At 40.4% G+C, this 15824-nt stretch overlaps 1 protein-coding gene across 5 annotated transcripts in view; it reads right to left on the bottom strand.

Annotated features, from left to right (window-relative positions):
- The window catches only part of L3HYPDH (trans-L-3-hydroxyproline dehydratase), a 107704-nt gene extending 91925 nt beyond the window's left edge, over positions 1-15779 (bottom strand). For 4 of the 5 annotated variants that reach the window (XM_042252579.1, XM_042252578.1, XM_042252581.1 and 1 more), the window contains exons 1-5: positions 15152-15779; positions 11276-11445; positions 8678-8800; positions 8454-8591; positions 5049-5112 (exon numbers count right to left, since the gene is read on the bottom strand). In XM_042252579.1, the coding sequence (XP_042108513.1) occupies positions 5049-5112; positions 8454-8591; positions 8678-8800; positions 11276-11445; positions 15152-15659 (1003 nt within the window). In that variant the 5' untranslated portion in view covers positions 15660-15779. Of the gene's footprint in view, positions 1-685; positions 1954-5048; positions 5113-8453; positions 8592-8677; positions 8801-11275; positions 11446-15151 lie in introns of those variants that run through there. The other variant, XM_060418111.1, reaches the window with a different exon arrangement.
- Positions 15780-15824: the final 45 nt, after the last annotated feature.

The following is a 15824-nucleotide window of genomic DNA, read 5'->3' on the forward strand; positions in this document are numbered from 1 at the left end:
CAGATTCTCAGGCCCTACCACAAATCTACTGAATCTGAGACTCTGTAGATGGAGCCCAGCTACCAGCCCTGCAAGTGATTCTGATGCAAGTTTGAGAAACACTGATCTAAAGAATGATTAGTATACTTTCAGGTCTCAGAATCAACAATATTAGTGTTTTGGGTGCTCATTTGGGTGGGGAAAAATATTCTACTGGAAATTTACAGTATAAATAAAGTTCATTTAAGGTGATAAAAGGGCTTCTCTGGTGGCTCCAATGTTAAAGAATCTGCCTGCAATGCGGTAGACTTGGGTTTGATCCCTGAGTGGGGAAGATCCTCTGGAGGAGGACATGGCAACCCACTCCAGTATTCTTGCCTGGAGAATCCCCGCAGACAGAGAGGCCTGACAGGCTACAGCCCATGGGATCGCAAAGAATCGGACACAACTGAGCAACTAAACACAGCACAGCAGGGTGGTAAAATAAGACTCGCTGTCTTGGTCTCAGCATTACTGACATTTTGAGCCAGATAATTCTTTCTTGTGGAGGCTACCCTATGCATTGTAGGATGTTTAACAGTATCGCTAGTCGCTACCCATGAGATGGCAGTAGTGATAACTAAAAATGTCTTCAGACATTGCAAAATGTTGAAGAAGAGGGTGAGTGGGGGGCCAACCTCAGCTGAAAACCACTAAGACAAAAACATACAATAGATTACTTTTGTTTTCTTTTGAAAACCTCTGTACTAGGTTTTCAGAAACAAGGATCCCAGCCCAAAGAACCTTACAGTTTTAGGCAAACACAAGTATATTACAATGTCATAGATGTTTAAACATATAATGACTATAGGAAGAGTCTGGCAACTGGGAGACCAGTTAAGAAAAGGCATTGTAATAGCCCAGGAGAGAAATGACAAGAGTCTGAACTAAGCATTTACAGTAAAGGAGGGGAAGAGATTTTAAGGATTAGTGTCTGGATTGGGGTCTTTGGATATAAGCAATACAATGAGGTTACTGTCTCATTTAAGCAAAAACAGAACTGGCTAGAAGGATAGGGGGAGTTCAAAAGGACAGTCTTAATTAATAGCTAACCCCAAGAGCAAGAGAAGTCAGGGCAACTCCACAGGTAGAGGAACTGAGAGCGATCTCTTTAGGATCTGCAGGAATAAGTCTGCTACAACCATTTTTCAGACCTTATGTCATTTCTCGTAAGATCCCAGGTCTTAGTGGGGAGAGTCTGACTGGAGTACCCTTTACCTGGGGGCCTCAGCAAGGCGACATGCGGGGGATGGATAGTTTCCCAAAGGAAAAGGAGAGTGTTGTTGATAAAAGAAGGGGAAAGGAATGGTGCTGACCAAATCCACAGACATCCACCTCAGAGCATCAGCAGACGGGTCGAAAGAACACAAACAAGAAGCCGAGGATAGAACCCAAGTCCCTGACTCCTATTCCCTGGAGCTCTACACCGAGGGTATAGAGGTTCCTGCTCCAAAATGTATCACACTTGCCTGCTGGAAGCAAGCGCCAGCATCCACCATGGATTAAGTAAACTCTTGTTGTTGTTCAGTCGCTCAGTCGTGTTTGACTCTTTGCGACTCCATGGACTACAGGATACCAGGCTTCCCTGTCCTTCACCATCTCCCAGCGTTTGCTCAAAATCATGTCCATTAGGTCAGTGGTCCATCCATCTCATCCTCTGTCATCCCTTTCTCCTTCTGCCTTCAATCTTCCCCAGTATCAGGGTCTTTACCAATGAGTCAGCTCTTTGCATCACGTGGCCAAAGTATTGGAGCTTCAGCTTCAGCATCAGTCCTTCCAATGAATATTCAGGACAATTTCCTTTAGGATAGACTGGTTTGATCTCCTTGCTGTCCAAGGGACTCAAGAGTCTTCTCCAGCATCACAGTTCAAAAGTATCAATTCTTTGGTGCTCAGCCTTTTTTATTGTTCAGCTGTCACATCTGTACATGATTACTGGAAAAACCATAGCTTTGACTACATGGACCTTTGTAGGCAAAGTAATGAATCTGCTTTTTAACATATAAACCCGTGAGTGACCATTAAATCTAGGTTAGATCAAGCACAGCTTCCAATGAGTAATCAAGTCAAAATCAGACTGTAATAGTTGAGTAGCAAATGGAAGATGAAAAAATATACTAATGAGAAGAGAGTAAGGAATCTAGAAGCTTGACTACAAAAGGAAGGGCAAAGGGTGACAGGAGGCTGAAGAGAGAAGGTGGACAAGGGGTGTTTGTTTCATTTTGTTATGATGATACTTGGTAATAGCTTAGAGGGAGGAACCAGTGACAGGAAGGAGGTTGCTTGAAAGAGCTTAGTGATGAGGCAGGCCCCTTAGCAAGGATGGGACGGGGGAGAAGTGAACAGTATTTAGAAGGCAGAATCAATAAGGCTTCATGACTGATTAGACAAGTGGAAGCAAGAGGAACAGCTGTTGATTTCCCTAGTGGTTTGACTCTGTGGAAGGCACGGTGAAATACAGAAGGAATGAATATTATTGCAAGGGTTTGGCTCTGGTTTGGATTAGAATTTAGGAACACGTAGGCATAAAAATACTTTATTTTTCAATGTTTAGGAAACAATATTTTTGTTGAAGTACTATATCATAAAACAAGTTCTGGCTGTCCTGTCTCAGAAGTGGAGGAAGCGTAGCAGGAAAAATACTGGACCTGGAGCCAGCAGAGCTAGAATGATAGCCCCAAATGTGACCTGTTGTTGTTTAGTTGCTAAGTCATGCCTGACTCTTTTGCCACCCAGGCAAGAATACTGGAGTGGGTTGCCATTTCGCTCTCCAGGGGATCTTCCTGACCCAGGGATAAAACCAGTGTCTCCTGCATTGGAAGGCAGGTTCTTTACTAGGGAGCCACCAGAGAAGCCCCAAATGTGACCTTAGGAGAGCAATTTAACACATCTGACTCCCATTTCTCTCATATCCGTAAATGAGATAAACACAGTGGCGTACCACGGGCGGGCAGAGGGAGTGCTAGCCAGGGTGCGGCTGATCAGAAGGTGCACTGTCTGTAGAGACTTTTGAAACAACAGTAAAACCTACTAAATATCAGTCTGCGTTTTTTAAAAAATTAATGTGACTTGTGAAATTTAGAGAGAAAACAGTAGTTCTGTTTCTATTTTTCAAAAGTGTAACAGGCGAGGGAGGGGACATGTGTATGCCTTTGGCTGATTCATACTTATGTTTGGCAGAAACCAACACAATTCTGTAAAGCAATTATTCTTCAATTAAAAAATAAATACTTTTAAAAAAAGAAAAAAATGTTTCTCTGGCCAAAAAAAAAAAAAAAACTGTAAAGAAAATCTCTTTAATCTGTAGAAAATTTCTTGGTCATATTTAGTGTTTTTTTGGAGGTAAATGAATTCTTTACTACAAATTATAAGAGATAATGAGTTGAAAACAGTAGTTTTTGTGTATTTAATAAGGAAATCAAGAACATTAACTTTATAGTCTTCATTTTGGATAGGTAATTCAATCACAGACCTAATAACAGGATGTGTACAGACTTGCTGGATGACAGAGCCAGTTGAAATGAATTAATTACTTCACTGTATGCTAAGAAAGAGAAATACTACTACTTACCTCAAAAAAAGTTTACTGAATATTAAGAGAATCACATGTTGATTAATTTTTAGTATTTCATTTTATAAAGTACTTCATTTTATAATAAAAATTTCATTTTTATTTCATTTTATAAAAGTTTACTGAATATTAGGAGAATCACATGTTGATTAATTTTTAGTATTTCATTTTATAATAATCAAACTTTAATTTTTTAACAGACTCACAGATAATTAACTAGCCAGAATGCTAACAGTTAACATTTCTTTCATGTTTTAAATTACCTAGCATGTAGTTCGGAGAAGGCGATGGCACCCCACTCTAGTACTCTTGCCTGGAAAATGCCATGGACAGAGGAGCCTGGAAGGCTGCAGTCCAAGGGGTTGCAAAGAGTCGGACACGACTGAGTGACTTCCCTTTCACTTTTCACTTTCATGCACTGGAGAAGGAAATGGCAACCCACTCCAGTGTTCTTGCCTGGAGAATCCCAGGGACGTGGGAGCCTGCTGGGCTGCCGTCTATGGGGTCGCACAGAGTCAGACACGACTGAAGTGACTTAGCAGCAGCAGCAGCATGTAGTTGGTAGAGTATGAGATTTGCCCCACTATAGAGATTCACTGAATGACTCCGACTGTATACCTATACTTAAATAATGCAATAAACAACCCTTTTATTAGAGCCTTAATGATATATCAGAAGCCTAATTCTTGGTCTTCTCTCAAGTTCATGGGGATAGGAGCTGGTCTTTGCAGCTTAGAGGACATCCCAGCAGCAGCTACAACAACTTCCACCCAAAGAAGCTGACCACGCACCTCCTTCCCAGTTTATGACTGCTAAGTGTTGAGGACTTTATAATAATATATCTCCCTTACGTCATGCTTAGAGAGAGGGCAGGTACTGTGTGCTCAGTCATGTCTGACTCTTTGCGACCCTGTAGTCTGAAGCCCACCAGTCCATGGAATTTTCCAGGCAAGCATACTGGAGTGGATTGCCATTTCCTTCTCCAGAGAGAGGATATGATTGTACTCAAAAACTGGAAGACTAAAATAATGAACTTGTAAGACCCATTGTTGTGGGGGCTACAATTCAAGCTTAGAGCATTTAAAACAAAATATCACAGTGACTACCACAGAGTAATATGAACTAAGTAAATAAGAAGAACTAAGGTTTTAATGTTACCTGATGTGTTAATAATTAGAAAAGTATTCTGCATTTTGGATACTTTATATTCTGTAAGTGATAGTTATACCAATATACATGTACAAACTGAGGAATAATGACTTTATATTTAGCCACAGTATTTTAGAATCTCAGTTGGTTTACATGTACAATGTGGATATAGTTTTCCACATAATTCAGAGAAAAATAACTAATGATAACAATTTCTAGGAAAAGAAAGCCCTTACAAACCATAGAAGTTATTTGAGAAGAAATCCATCCCTCAGTGGGTCATCATCTTCTACTATAAAACTTGCGGTACCTGTGTAATGCGCTTGTCCTGCCACTTCCACTATGACAGCTTTAAAATCACCACATTTTGCTTCCTGAAAAAAGATGATGAAAGGAGAATATCAAGGTATTGCCCGCATAGTTTACCTAGCCTAAAAGTTGTATTCTCAAATTTTATCATTTTAAAGAAAATCCCAGAGTTAAGTGGGCCTCCCCAGTGGCTCAGTGGTAAAGAACCCACCTGCAGTACAGGAGACACAGGAGACGTGGGTTCGATCCCCGGGTCAGGAAGACCCCCTGGAGGAGGGCATGGCAACCCACTCCAGTATTCTTGCCTGGAGCATCCCATGAACAGAGGAGCCTGGTGGGCTATAGTTCATAGGGTCGAAAAGAGTCGGACGCAACTGAGTACAGCGATCATATAGGCAACTGGGAGGCTTTTATGGTAAGTGACTGTATTCATGTTTTTAGATTAAGTTTAGCTGTAAAGTGGGGAACTAATTGGGGAAAAGAGAGACTAGAAACTCAGCAACCTGTTAAGAGGCAACGTTAATTCATCAATTAAATCTAGAGACAGGAGGACAGTTTTTAGTGAGAATGCAGAACAAAATATAGAGATACTTTGGAGGCAGAACTGATAGACCTGGGGGCTGATGTACACAGGTGGTGAGAATAGAGATGAGTTAAATATGACCATAGTGTCTAGCCTGGAAGTGCAGCTACACCACCAAGATGGGGAATGAGATAGGAAAGAACATATTTAGGAAGGAAGAACTTTTTAATGAGTTGAGGTATCTCTGAGACAATCATCTTGAAATAAGTTTAGTGGACAGTGTTAGACTCGGGAGAGAGGCACAGATAAGCATGGTAGGGATGAAGATCTGGGTGGTTGAGAATAGAGTTCATTCTCACATGGGTGAAACTGCCCATCTGCATCAAATGTTTTGCCTAAGATCAAGAAAATATGGTACTTAACAGTACAGGGTCTGCTCAGAGAGACCCATCTTCATAGCCTGGCTCTGCTGTCTGTTTGACCTCTGCAAAGTATCTAAACTCTAAATTTTCATTGGATTCTTGTGAGAATTACATGAGATGGTATACATGAAGTGCTGAGCTTAGAAATTAACACGTAGTGAAGCACCCAATAAATGTTGACAATTATAATTTTATCTAAAATCTCAGACTTGAAGACAATGTATTTCAAACTTCTGCATATAACATGGTATTCCATTAAGATTACTGTATTGTGTAGAAATCCCTAACTTCAAAAAAATTCAGTATTGAGAAAAACAAAACTTTAAAACCGCTATATTAGATTTTAAATCTTTATGAGGATAAATTATTTGCTATATTAAAGGACTCTTTGTGAGTATAGTAATTTACCAGATGCAATTTAATCATACTATAGTAGATTTCACTTACTACTATGAGTAAATTCATTAATTAGCTCTGCTAGCACATTTAAAATTTGATTACATTATATTAATAAGGGGGTGCCCAGGTGGCACTAGTGGTAAAAACTCGGTTGCCAATGCAGGAGACTTAAGAGACCTGGGTTGGATCCCTGGGTTGGGAAGATCCTCTGGAGAAGGAAATGGCAACCCACCCCAGTATTCTTGCCTGGAGAATCCTATGGACAGAGGACTCTGGTGGGCTAAAGTCCATGGGGTCTCAAAGGGTTGGACATGACTGAAGATACTTAGCACTATGTTAATAAGAATTCTACTTTCCACAACTTTTCAGCAATTTCACATCTTGCTATATAAAATGGAATATTCCTATAGAATAAAACCAAAAAATATCCAAAACCTAGTTTAATGGTTCTCAAACATTTTGGTCTCAGGATCCCATTATACCCTAAGATTTGAGGACATCACCAGCCATTACCTTAATACAAAAACCAGATAAAGACACTAAAAGAGTAGAAAATTTGGGTCAGTATCTTTGATGAATATAGTGGCCGAGAACCTCAACAAACCAATCCAACAATACAAAAAAAAAAAAGATCATATACCATGATAATGCTGGATTTATACCAGGGTCACAAGGATGGTTTAACATAAAAAATCAATCAATGTGATATACTACATTAACAAAAGGAAAGACAAAAACCACATAATCATCTCAATAGATGCAGAAAAAGCATCCCAGAATATTAAACATCCATTCATAATTTAAAATGTCATCAAAGTGAGTATAGTGAGAACATATCTCAACATAATAAGGACTATTTATGACAAACCTGCAGCCAATATAATACTCCATGGTGAAAAGCTGAAAGCCTTCCCGGTAAATTCAGAAACAAGACAAGGTTGCCCATTTATGATACTTCTGTTTAGCCTAGTATCAGAAATCCTAGCCACAGCAATCAGATATGAAAAAAAAAATATCCAAATTCGGAAGGAAGAGGTAAGCTGTCCCTATTTGCAGATGACATGATACTCTATTTAGAGAACCCTAAAGTCTCCACTCTAAAAACTATTGGCACTAATAAAGTTCTAAGTTGCAGGATATAAGATTAATATACAGAAATCTGTCACATTTCTATACACTAATACTGAAATATCAGAAAAAGTAAAAAAAAAAAAAAATCTCATTTAAAACTGGGTCAAAAAATACCTAGGAATAAACTTAACCAAGGAGGTGAAAGACCTATATACTGAAAACTATAACACACGGATTAAAGAAACTGAAGATGATGTAAAGAAACAAAAAGATATTCCATGCTCTTGGACTGGAAAACATAATATTATTAAAATGGCCATATTACCCAAAGCAATTTACAGATTTAATGCAATCTCTATCAAAATACTAGGCCATTTTTTACAGAACCAGAACAAACAATCCTAAAATGAATATGGACCTCAAAGAGTTTTTTAGGTTATATCAATTAATATTTTTCTATATTGGAAATTAAACATATTTGTTCATTAATTCATTTATAAATAATAAATCTGTTGCATGTTGTAATAAACAAATTTTTGTGAAAATAGCTACCTCTTCCAACAAAAAAAATGTAATGAGAAACAGCATTTTTTACATTTTAACAAACCTCTTTAATGTCTGGCTTAACTAAAGGCAGCTAGATTCTCATTGTTGCTTCTGCATTCAATCAGTTAAGATACCACATACCATGTAGCTCCTGGAAAATTCCACTGTACGTTTGTGAAATGATGAAAGTGAAGAGCAAGCAGCATCTCAGTATTATTATGAATATAGCTTTGACCTTGTGGACCCATAGATAGGACCCCAAGGTCCTTTCCATACTTTGAAAACCAATATCCTAGTTGAACAGAAGTTTTTTCTGTCTTGTGTCCTTTGTCAGTCCTTTTTCAGTCCTCTTCTAAGAGCTTAATGAAGAAACTTATCTAACATCCAACTCAGGTCTCCAGAATCAAAAGATATTTACAGACAAGAAGCTACAGGGACCACTCACCCTCACAGCCTTCCCTGTGAATACTGAGCCAGTTGCACTGCTTTTAAAGGCTCTGGTCTGGTTCAGTTCTAGAAGCCCTTTGTGATACTGAAGGGCAATTCGGGCTGTCACTCCTGAGCCGGTCGGACTTCTGTCAACCTGTTTCAGAATAAATGAAAATAGTGTTCACAGTGTTCTAGTTCCATGTTACCTGGCTGTGTGCCTAAAAATCCCAGCTTTAATACCTGTTCATCTGCAAACACACAGATATTGGTGGTTGGTTCCTCATTGTAAGTGTCTTTTCCATCTGTTAATATAGTTCCATATAGAAAAGCAAGGTCTTCGCTGTCAGGATGATTAATTTTAAACTGTAAATAAAATAATTAACAACCACATGTAAAACAAATATTTTCATTCAAATTTATCTTTTAAATAGCAGATAAGGGGTACTCTTAGATATAATTTTTCCATCTTTATCATTTTAAAAAATATTTTTGGGGTCACAACACTATATTGATATTAGAAATTACACATTTTTCTAGATGAATAAAGATACTTTTGTTGGAAGTTATGATTCTTACACTCTGAGCCCTTTCTAAGGAAGTCATCCTGTACATTTCCTCTACTAAAGGAATAGCTGTATTTTATACACTTAACCCCCAAACATATGCACTCTTTGAAGCACTGACCTCAGCATTGACCCCAGGACAGTCAATTCACAGGCCAGCCATGGCTGATCAAACAGGAAGAGAAAGGCAATCCTTATCTCACCCTAAGGAACTTGAAGAGAATAATGCAGAAAAGTCAAGCAATGAGTATCTAGAGCTGAAATTAATAACACAGATAAACACAAGAACTGTAAGAGGCCATGAGCAAGCAAAAAGTATAAGGTTTCAGAAGCTATTAGGTTAAGAGAAGCAATTGGATGGGGGCAAAAAAGGCTTATTATAAAGGACTGAAGTCAGTATCATTAAAAACCAGCAGGTACACACAGAAGCAGGCAATGGCAGGGAAGCTAAGTCACATGAGCAGTAAAGCTTGGTCAGGCTCAAATGTGCAATGCTTCCTATTCTTCTTGGGAGGTCTGGTGGTTTAACTTCTGGATTTCTGTAACGTCTGTTAGCCTGGCCAAAATGACTATAATCTTACTTCTATTGTATCCCGATGGTTAGTACATTCCCCTACCACTTACCTATCATTTAAAGCAGCTGAAGAGATATGGAGTCTTAAAATCCAAGGAGTCCATCTATAACCCAGTTAAAGAAGCCTGCATATTGGACCTTTGTTCTCCATCCCCTTAAAGCCCCCGTGCCCGGCTCCAGTACATCACACTGCACACAGGGATGCTGCCCCCACTAGACTGAGCTCCTTGAAGGTGCTGGGGTTTGTTCTTCCTCTGGTCTCCAGCATCTAACATAGTATCTGACATACAATAAGTCCTTGGTAGACGTTTGTTAAAAGGATAGGGACAAATTGATATTACATCTACTTTAGCCCCCTTCCCTCCCAAATGGCCTTTGCCTACATCTGCATAAGCAGCATGAGTGGTCAGCAATTCACAAAGTAGACCTACTGGCTGCTTCATCACTGACAGAACCTCTCATATTTTCCTCAGAACCCTTCCTCCCTCAAAGTCCACCCCTCACCACCTTAGTGAGACGTTCCAACTTTAATGAGAAGTTCAAACTTCCTCCTTCTATTAAGAAAACAATGCCTTTTCCTCTTGATTTTATTAAAAAATAAGGTTAAATTATTTTGCGTCAAATTGTTAACTCAAACTATTAGCTGCCTTCTAACTGGAACAGAAAACAGATGTTAAGTCCAGAGTTTTAGAAGTTTTTATGATAAAATAATTCTACATATTTGTATTGGAAGTCCTGGAAAAATGATAATTTAGAACAGAGTTATAGTATATATTTTCATTTTGCTATTTAGGTTATAAAGTTATAGGTTATTATGTTAAATTAAAGCCTCAGATATGTTAAATAGGCCTTAAATAATTATTAGTAGAAGTATTCTAGATTCTGTCTTTCCTAAGTTATTTTTTACTTAGAATGACAATTAAATTTTCATATGCTAAAACATTCAAGTATGTATATGAGTTTTATATATTGGACCCAATTAGGTAAAATGTCAGACTTGTGCTAGAAGTGAAAGAATATTCTAGAATTTCTTATTATCTAAACTGATTTTATAACAACAGTTTTCCCAAGTCAAACTGGAGTTACTTGAGTTATTACTTGGAGTCATTACTTCTCAGCAATATAGAAAAAAATTCACTACCTAGGAATTAATATTCTCTGTGAAATAAGAGAAATTCTGATCAGATTTAATGAAATCTATTTTGTAAGCTATATTTGACATTCATTATTTTCAAGTTTTGCAGAATGACCACATATATCAAAAGCATTTCCAAGTGTAATATTATCTATTCTCTATTTGTTTAAATAACCACAAATTACATTATTACTTATTCTTAAAGTTAACAGTTGTCATTTGTTGAACATTTACTATGGCGAAGGCACTATTCTAAGTCCTTTACACATACTGACTTACTCTTACAACTCCCTATGAAGCACCAATTTCATACTTTCCATTTACAGACAGGAAAACTGAGGCACATGGAGGCAATGTAACTGGTTCAAGGTTACAAAAGCTACAAATGGCAAATCTACAACACCCAGGTAGTCTTGCTCTAGAGTGTAAGATTACAACCAGCACCCTATTCTTAGTACGACTAGCTATCTAAATGTAGAGATGTTTAACTTCTGTAGACATGTCATTTATATTTCCTTCATGTCATAGAGGAGGCTCTCAGCTATGGCAGCAGCATCGGTACCGACCTGAGCCTTCACTGCTTCTGTCACTGCACTTGCTGCAGCCACGAGGTCCCTTGTCTTTGCAGAACAAACATCGAGTCCTAACTTTTCAGCACTAACAAATGCATAAAAGGCACCACCATATGCGACGTCCACCACCACCTTTCCATGACCAGGAACATCCACCAGGAAATCTAAAAGAGATGTGTTTGAAAATAAGTTTATTTTTAGTATTTCAGCAATAAAATTCACATCATTTTAAATTCATGTGTATTTTGGGGGGGGTGGGGGAGGCGAAGAGTACTTTTTCCTGTCTTAGGAATGCAGCAAAAATCAATTTTGAAAATGAATGTGCATCAAGTAAATAATAACAGAACTTTAGCTAAGTACATCTATTCTTAACTTCAACGAGGTTCACGTAAGTTTTACAACATCTGAATGTTCTAAATGTTTTTCCTAAATCATAGTTACATATTTTGTTAACTATTCTGAAGATCTTTTCTAGAAAACATCATTGAAGCAGACAGAGAGAGGAAACTCTGGGCTATGAATGTGTGAAAACTATAAAGGAAAATGTAGGTCCCTCTCATACTATTGGGAATGGTTTAAAACAATGAGGATTTGGAATCCTATTCACAAACTGGTTTTCTTCAGCTATAACGTCAAAACAAAATGAAAAAAAAATTTTTTTTCTATCCAAGTTTCAGATACTTATTTATCTAGAAATTTTCATCTCAAGGAAGTATCCTGCAGGCAAATATCCAGAATAAAGCCATTATAGAATCACTGGCCTTTACAGTATCATTTCGCATCAGGGTTTTTATTTGGGTATTTTAAGTCCCTGACATACCCCAGATTTCACCTGAACTGCAGTTGTTTGAAATCCTGAATTTGTATTTCCAAAGGAATGGGGCTGGTAATATTTGGGGACATTAAAACTGTTGACCTTTCTTTGCATGTTCTCCTCTTTCTTCCTCCCTAAGTCAAATAGGCTTAAGGATCAGTGCCTCTAGGGGAGGCATACAGCAGGACAGAAAGCAGGTCTTTCTGTTTTTGGTTCATAGAGACCTAAGTTATCAGGGGAAGATTTGTTGGCAAAGGAGTGTCCCAAAGGGAGAATAGTCCTCCCGGTCAGTAGAGAAATTTCCTCTAGGCCAAGAAAAGAGACTGAAGGTTCTGACTGCAGACCTGTGTGGTCTTTCCCACAGCACAGTGAGGAGGCTAAGGGATGTGGCAGAGATAGCAACAGGAAGAGGGAGGAGGAGACAGGGGCAGGGGCCACTGGATGGGGTAGATGATGTTTCCCTGGTTAACTATGCAAGTGGTTAAGGCCCTTGTCTCCAAAATGGAACTTTTAAGAAACCTTTGCTCAAACATATATCAGAAAAGGGCCCATGGAAGGATGAGGCAAAGTCAACCAACAGGGTAAAGGGGTCTCAATTTAGAAATTAAGTTGTGAAAAGTAAAATAGGTCTTATACTCCTTGGTTTGCACAGTGAGTCATAGAAAGACATCAGGGAGCTATCAGTTTCAGAGCAGAATCACAGAATCCTTTTAACACATAATGTGTCAGAGCAAACTTATAATCAAGAGTCAAATATGCCAGTGGAACTTAACAGCAAAAGAGAAAAATGTTTTATCTTGATGTTGATACAACATGCAAAGCAGGTTTAATGAGAGGAGACTGAGGAAATAGATGGAGATGAGGGACTACCAGAATGGGGAAAGCTAAGTGTGGCCTTGGAGTCTTCATGTAAAAAATGGAATTGTTTCCTTCGGAAGAGGATTGTTTAGAGAATTTCATGTGATAGTGTGTGGGGAATGCTTGGCAGATTAGGAATGTAATAAATATCAATATGAAAGCCCAAAGTTTAACTTCCAGCAGGAATAGGGCTCTTACAAGGACCAATGAACATATTCTGCTCTGAGTTTCATTTATTTACTCAAAAACATTCACTGACAGCATACTGTTCTAATACTTAAACACAGTGATGAAAATTAGTTTTCACTTTAGCTGGGTGGCATAGCAATGAACTCAGCAACTCTGAGGTGGGGACTATTGTTATCTTCTCTTTATAGATGACACTGAGGCATGGAATCCCTTCCACAAGGTTACAGAGATGGGAAGGGGCAAAGCAACGGTCTTGAACACTATCGGTCTGCCTTTCAAGCAACTTTCAAAGTAGAGAATTTAAGGATTTCATTTTCTTAATGATTCAAAGTGACCATAAATGCCCACTGATTATTTTATGGTCACACAAGGATGCTTTCAGGAACTACTGTGCTTGTCGTATTGGCTGCTCCAAACTATAATGTACACAGCTGGTGATCCTGCTGCCAGCTGTCATTTCCCACAAAATCTAGAGTGCTTCTAATCTGCTGCTGGGGTGGCCTGGCGGTTGGTGGGAGGCGGGGGAGTCAGGTAACCAAGCCAGTTAACAGTTGAGGTTTTTTAAGATGCAATCCTAACATAAATTCTCATCTCCCTTATGTGCCCTCCCAATTTGATGTGACACCATTTCTTCTGGGCAAATGGTATCAGTTTTTACTAACTTGTGTGTTTCAGCTGTCTGAGGCTGTTCTAAGACTCTCAAACACCTATTTGCTATTACTGCATCGTTCATAACATTCATAAACAGGTTAATTGGGAACCCCAATCCATCCCGAGGCTCAAGATTAAATTAACAGAATGATTTGCATGGCTTGAAGTCTTTGAAGAAAAGGAGTGATAACCCTATACCTGTACTGACTAAATTAGCACCCAGCTCAGTTCCAGACTACTAAAACCTCCTCTGATAGAATTCAGCCTTCACTGATAGGATTTTTAAGGATCTCCCTCTTTGTAAGGATGATAATTACATTGTTTAGCATCACATACAGGCTCTGTACTAGAGAACCCACCAAAACCTTTTCAAGGCTATGCATTCCTAGAGAACTACCAACCTGATATATACCGCAGTCTTTGTATTTCTGCTGCTGCTGCTGCAAAGTCATTTTTTAAACTTCTAGGTACCTTGCATTCGTGTATACAAAATCCTCAAAAAAACTCAACTGAGATAAAAATGAAGACACAGTAGGAATGGAAACTGAATGAGGCTGCATAGCTTTAAAGAGGAGTCAGGATTTGGACCCAGACACTTTTTCCTGTTATTAAAAAGTAAGAGCAGCAACAGCTGTATATTCTTGAAAAGATTTAATTCTTCCTCCAAGAAGTGGGGAAGACACTTTTTACAGATGAGCTCCAGCAACCTGTGTTTACTAACTTGTCAGGGGTCGATAACGTGCTCAGCAAGCATATTCCGAGCCATCCTGGAGCCCAGTACGTGGTTGCTCTTTGCACTTTCCTTGACCCTAGTGGACCCTGGTTTATCCAACTGCAAAATCTTCTGGAATGCCTGAGAGAGGGGCACAAAGCGTTGAGTAAGGGAAACACGTAATTCTGTACTCCTCGAGGCTCTCCCTTAATCACAGATGGACACAGTCTGCGAGATAATCAATGAGTATTGTTGAATGGCTAAGTCGTGCCCCATTCTTTGCGACTCCATGGACTGCAGCCTGCCAGGCTTCTCTGTCCATGGGGTTTCCCAGACAAGAATACCTGCGTGAGCTGCTGTTACCTTCTCCAGGGGATCTTCCCAACCTAGCTTCCTGTCTTCCGCACTGGCAGGTGGAGTCTCTGCTGCTGAGCCACTAGAGAAGCCCCAATCAAATAGCATGCACCACACAAATTCACAAGGCTAAGATGTTGACATACACTTGCAGGCATTTACAATTACCTTCTGTTTGATTGTAAAAGCTTGTGGGGTGGGTTAGTTGCGCTCGTGGGCTCCAGGCCACAGAGACAGTTAGTGTAATTAGTTGGGTCCCCAGCAGCAGAGCCGGAAGGGTCCTGCAGGTTACCTGTGGCCAGCACGAAGGCCGGGACACTGTGGAAGCGCACCGGGCCACGACTGCGGCCGCCCTCGCACTCCACGAAGGCGGCCACCAGCCCGCACGGGCAATGGATGTTGACCAGTGCCTCTTGGGCGTCGGATGGAGGCGCCGGCACCAGCCCGAAGTCGAGCGCAAAGCGGCCCAGCGCCAGCACAGCGTGGCCGCACATAGAACTGTAGCCCTCGTTGTTCAGGAACAGGACGCCCAGGTGCGCGTCGGGCAGCTCGCTCGGCACCAGCACAGCTCCGTACATGTCCCGGTGCCCCCGGGGTTCGAACATGAGCCGTCGCCGCACATGGTCAAGGTGCTGGCGCATGTAGCGCCGCTTGGCCAGCAGCGTGGGGCCGACCACCTCCGGACACCCCGCCAGCACAATGCGCAGGGGCTCGCCGCCTGTGTGCATGTCCACCACCGACAGCGCCGGCGTCTCCGGGTCATGTGGAGGCGTCCAGGGCACAGTCAGCGGGCCCGCCATAGTCTGCCTCCGGGAGAGAACTCCACCGCCACGCAGACACGCGCTTCACGCTGCGAACCCACCCGCTCCCCCCACGCTAGAGAGGCAGGCCTTGTCGGCGGCTCAGGGGGCGGGGCCTCCGAGCCGAGACCCGGAAGCGAGGGGGAGGGGCGGGGCTTCGGAGCG

This window comes from Ovis aries, chromosome 7, assembly GCF_016772045.2.
Source record: "Ovis aries strain OAR_USU_Benz2616 breed Rambouillet chromosome 7, ARS-UI_Ramb_v3.0, whole genome shotgun sequence".
In the NCBI taxonomy this organism is placed as follows: domain Eukaryota; kingdom Metazoa; phylum Chordata; class Mammalia; order Artiodactyla; family Bovidae; genus Ovis; species Ovis aries.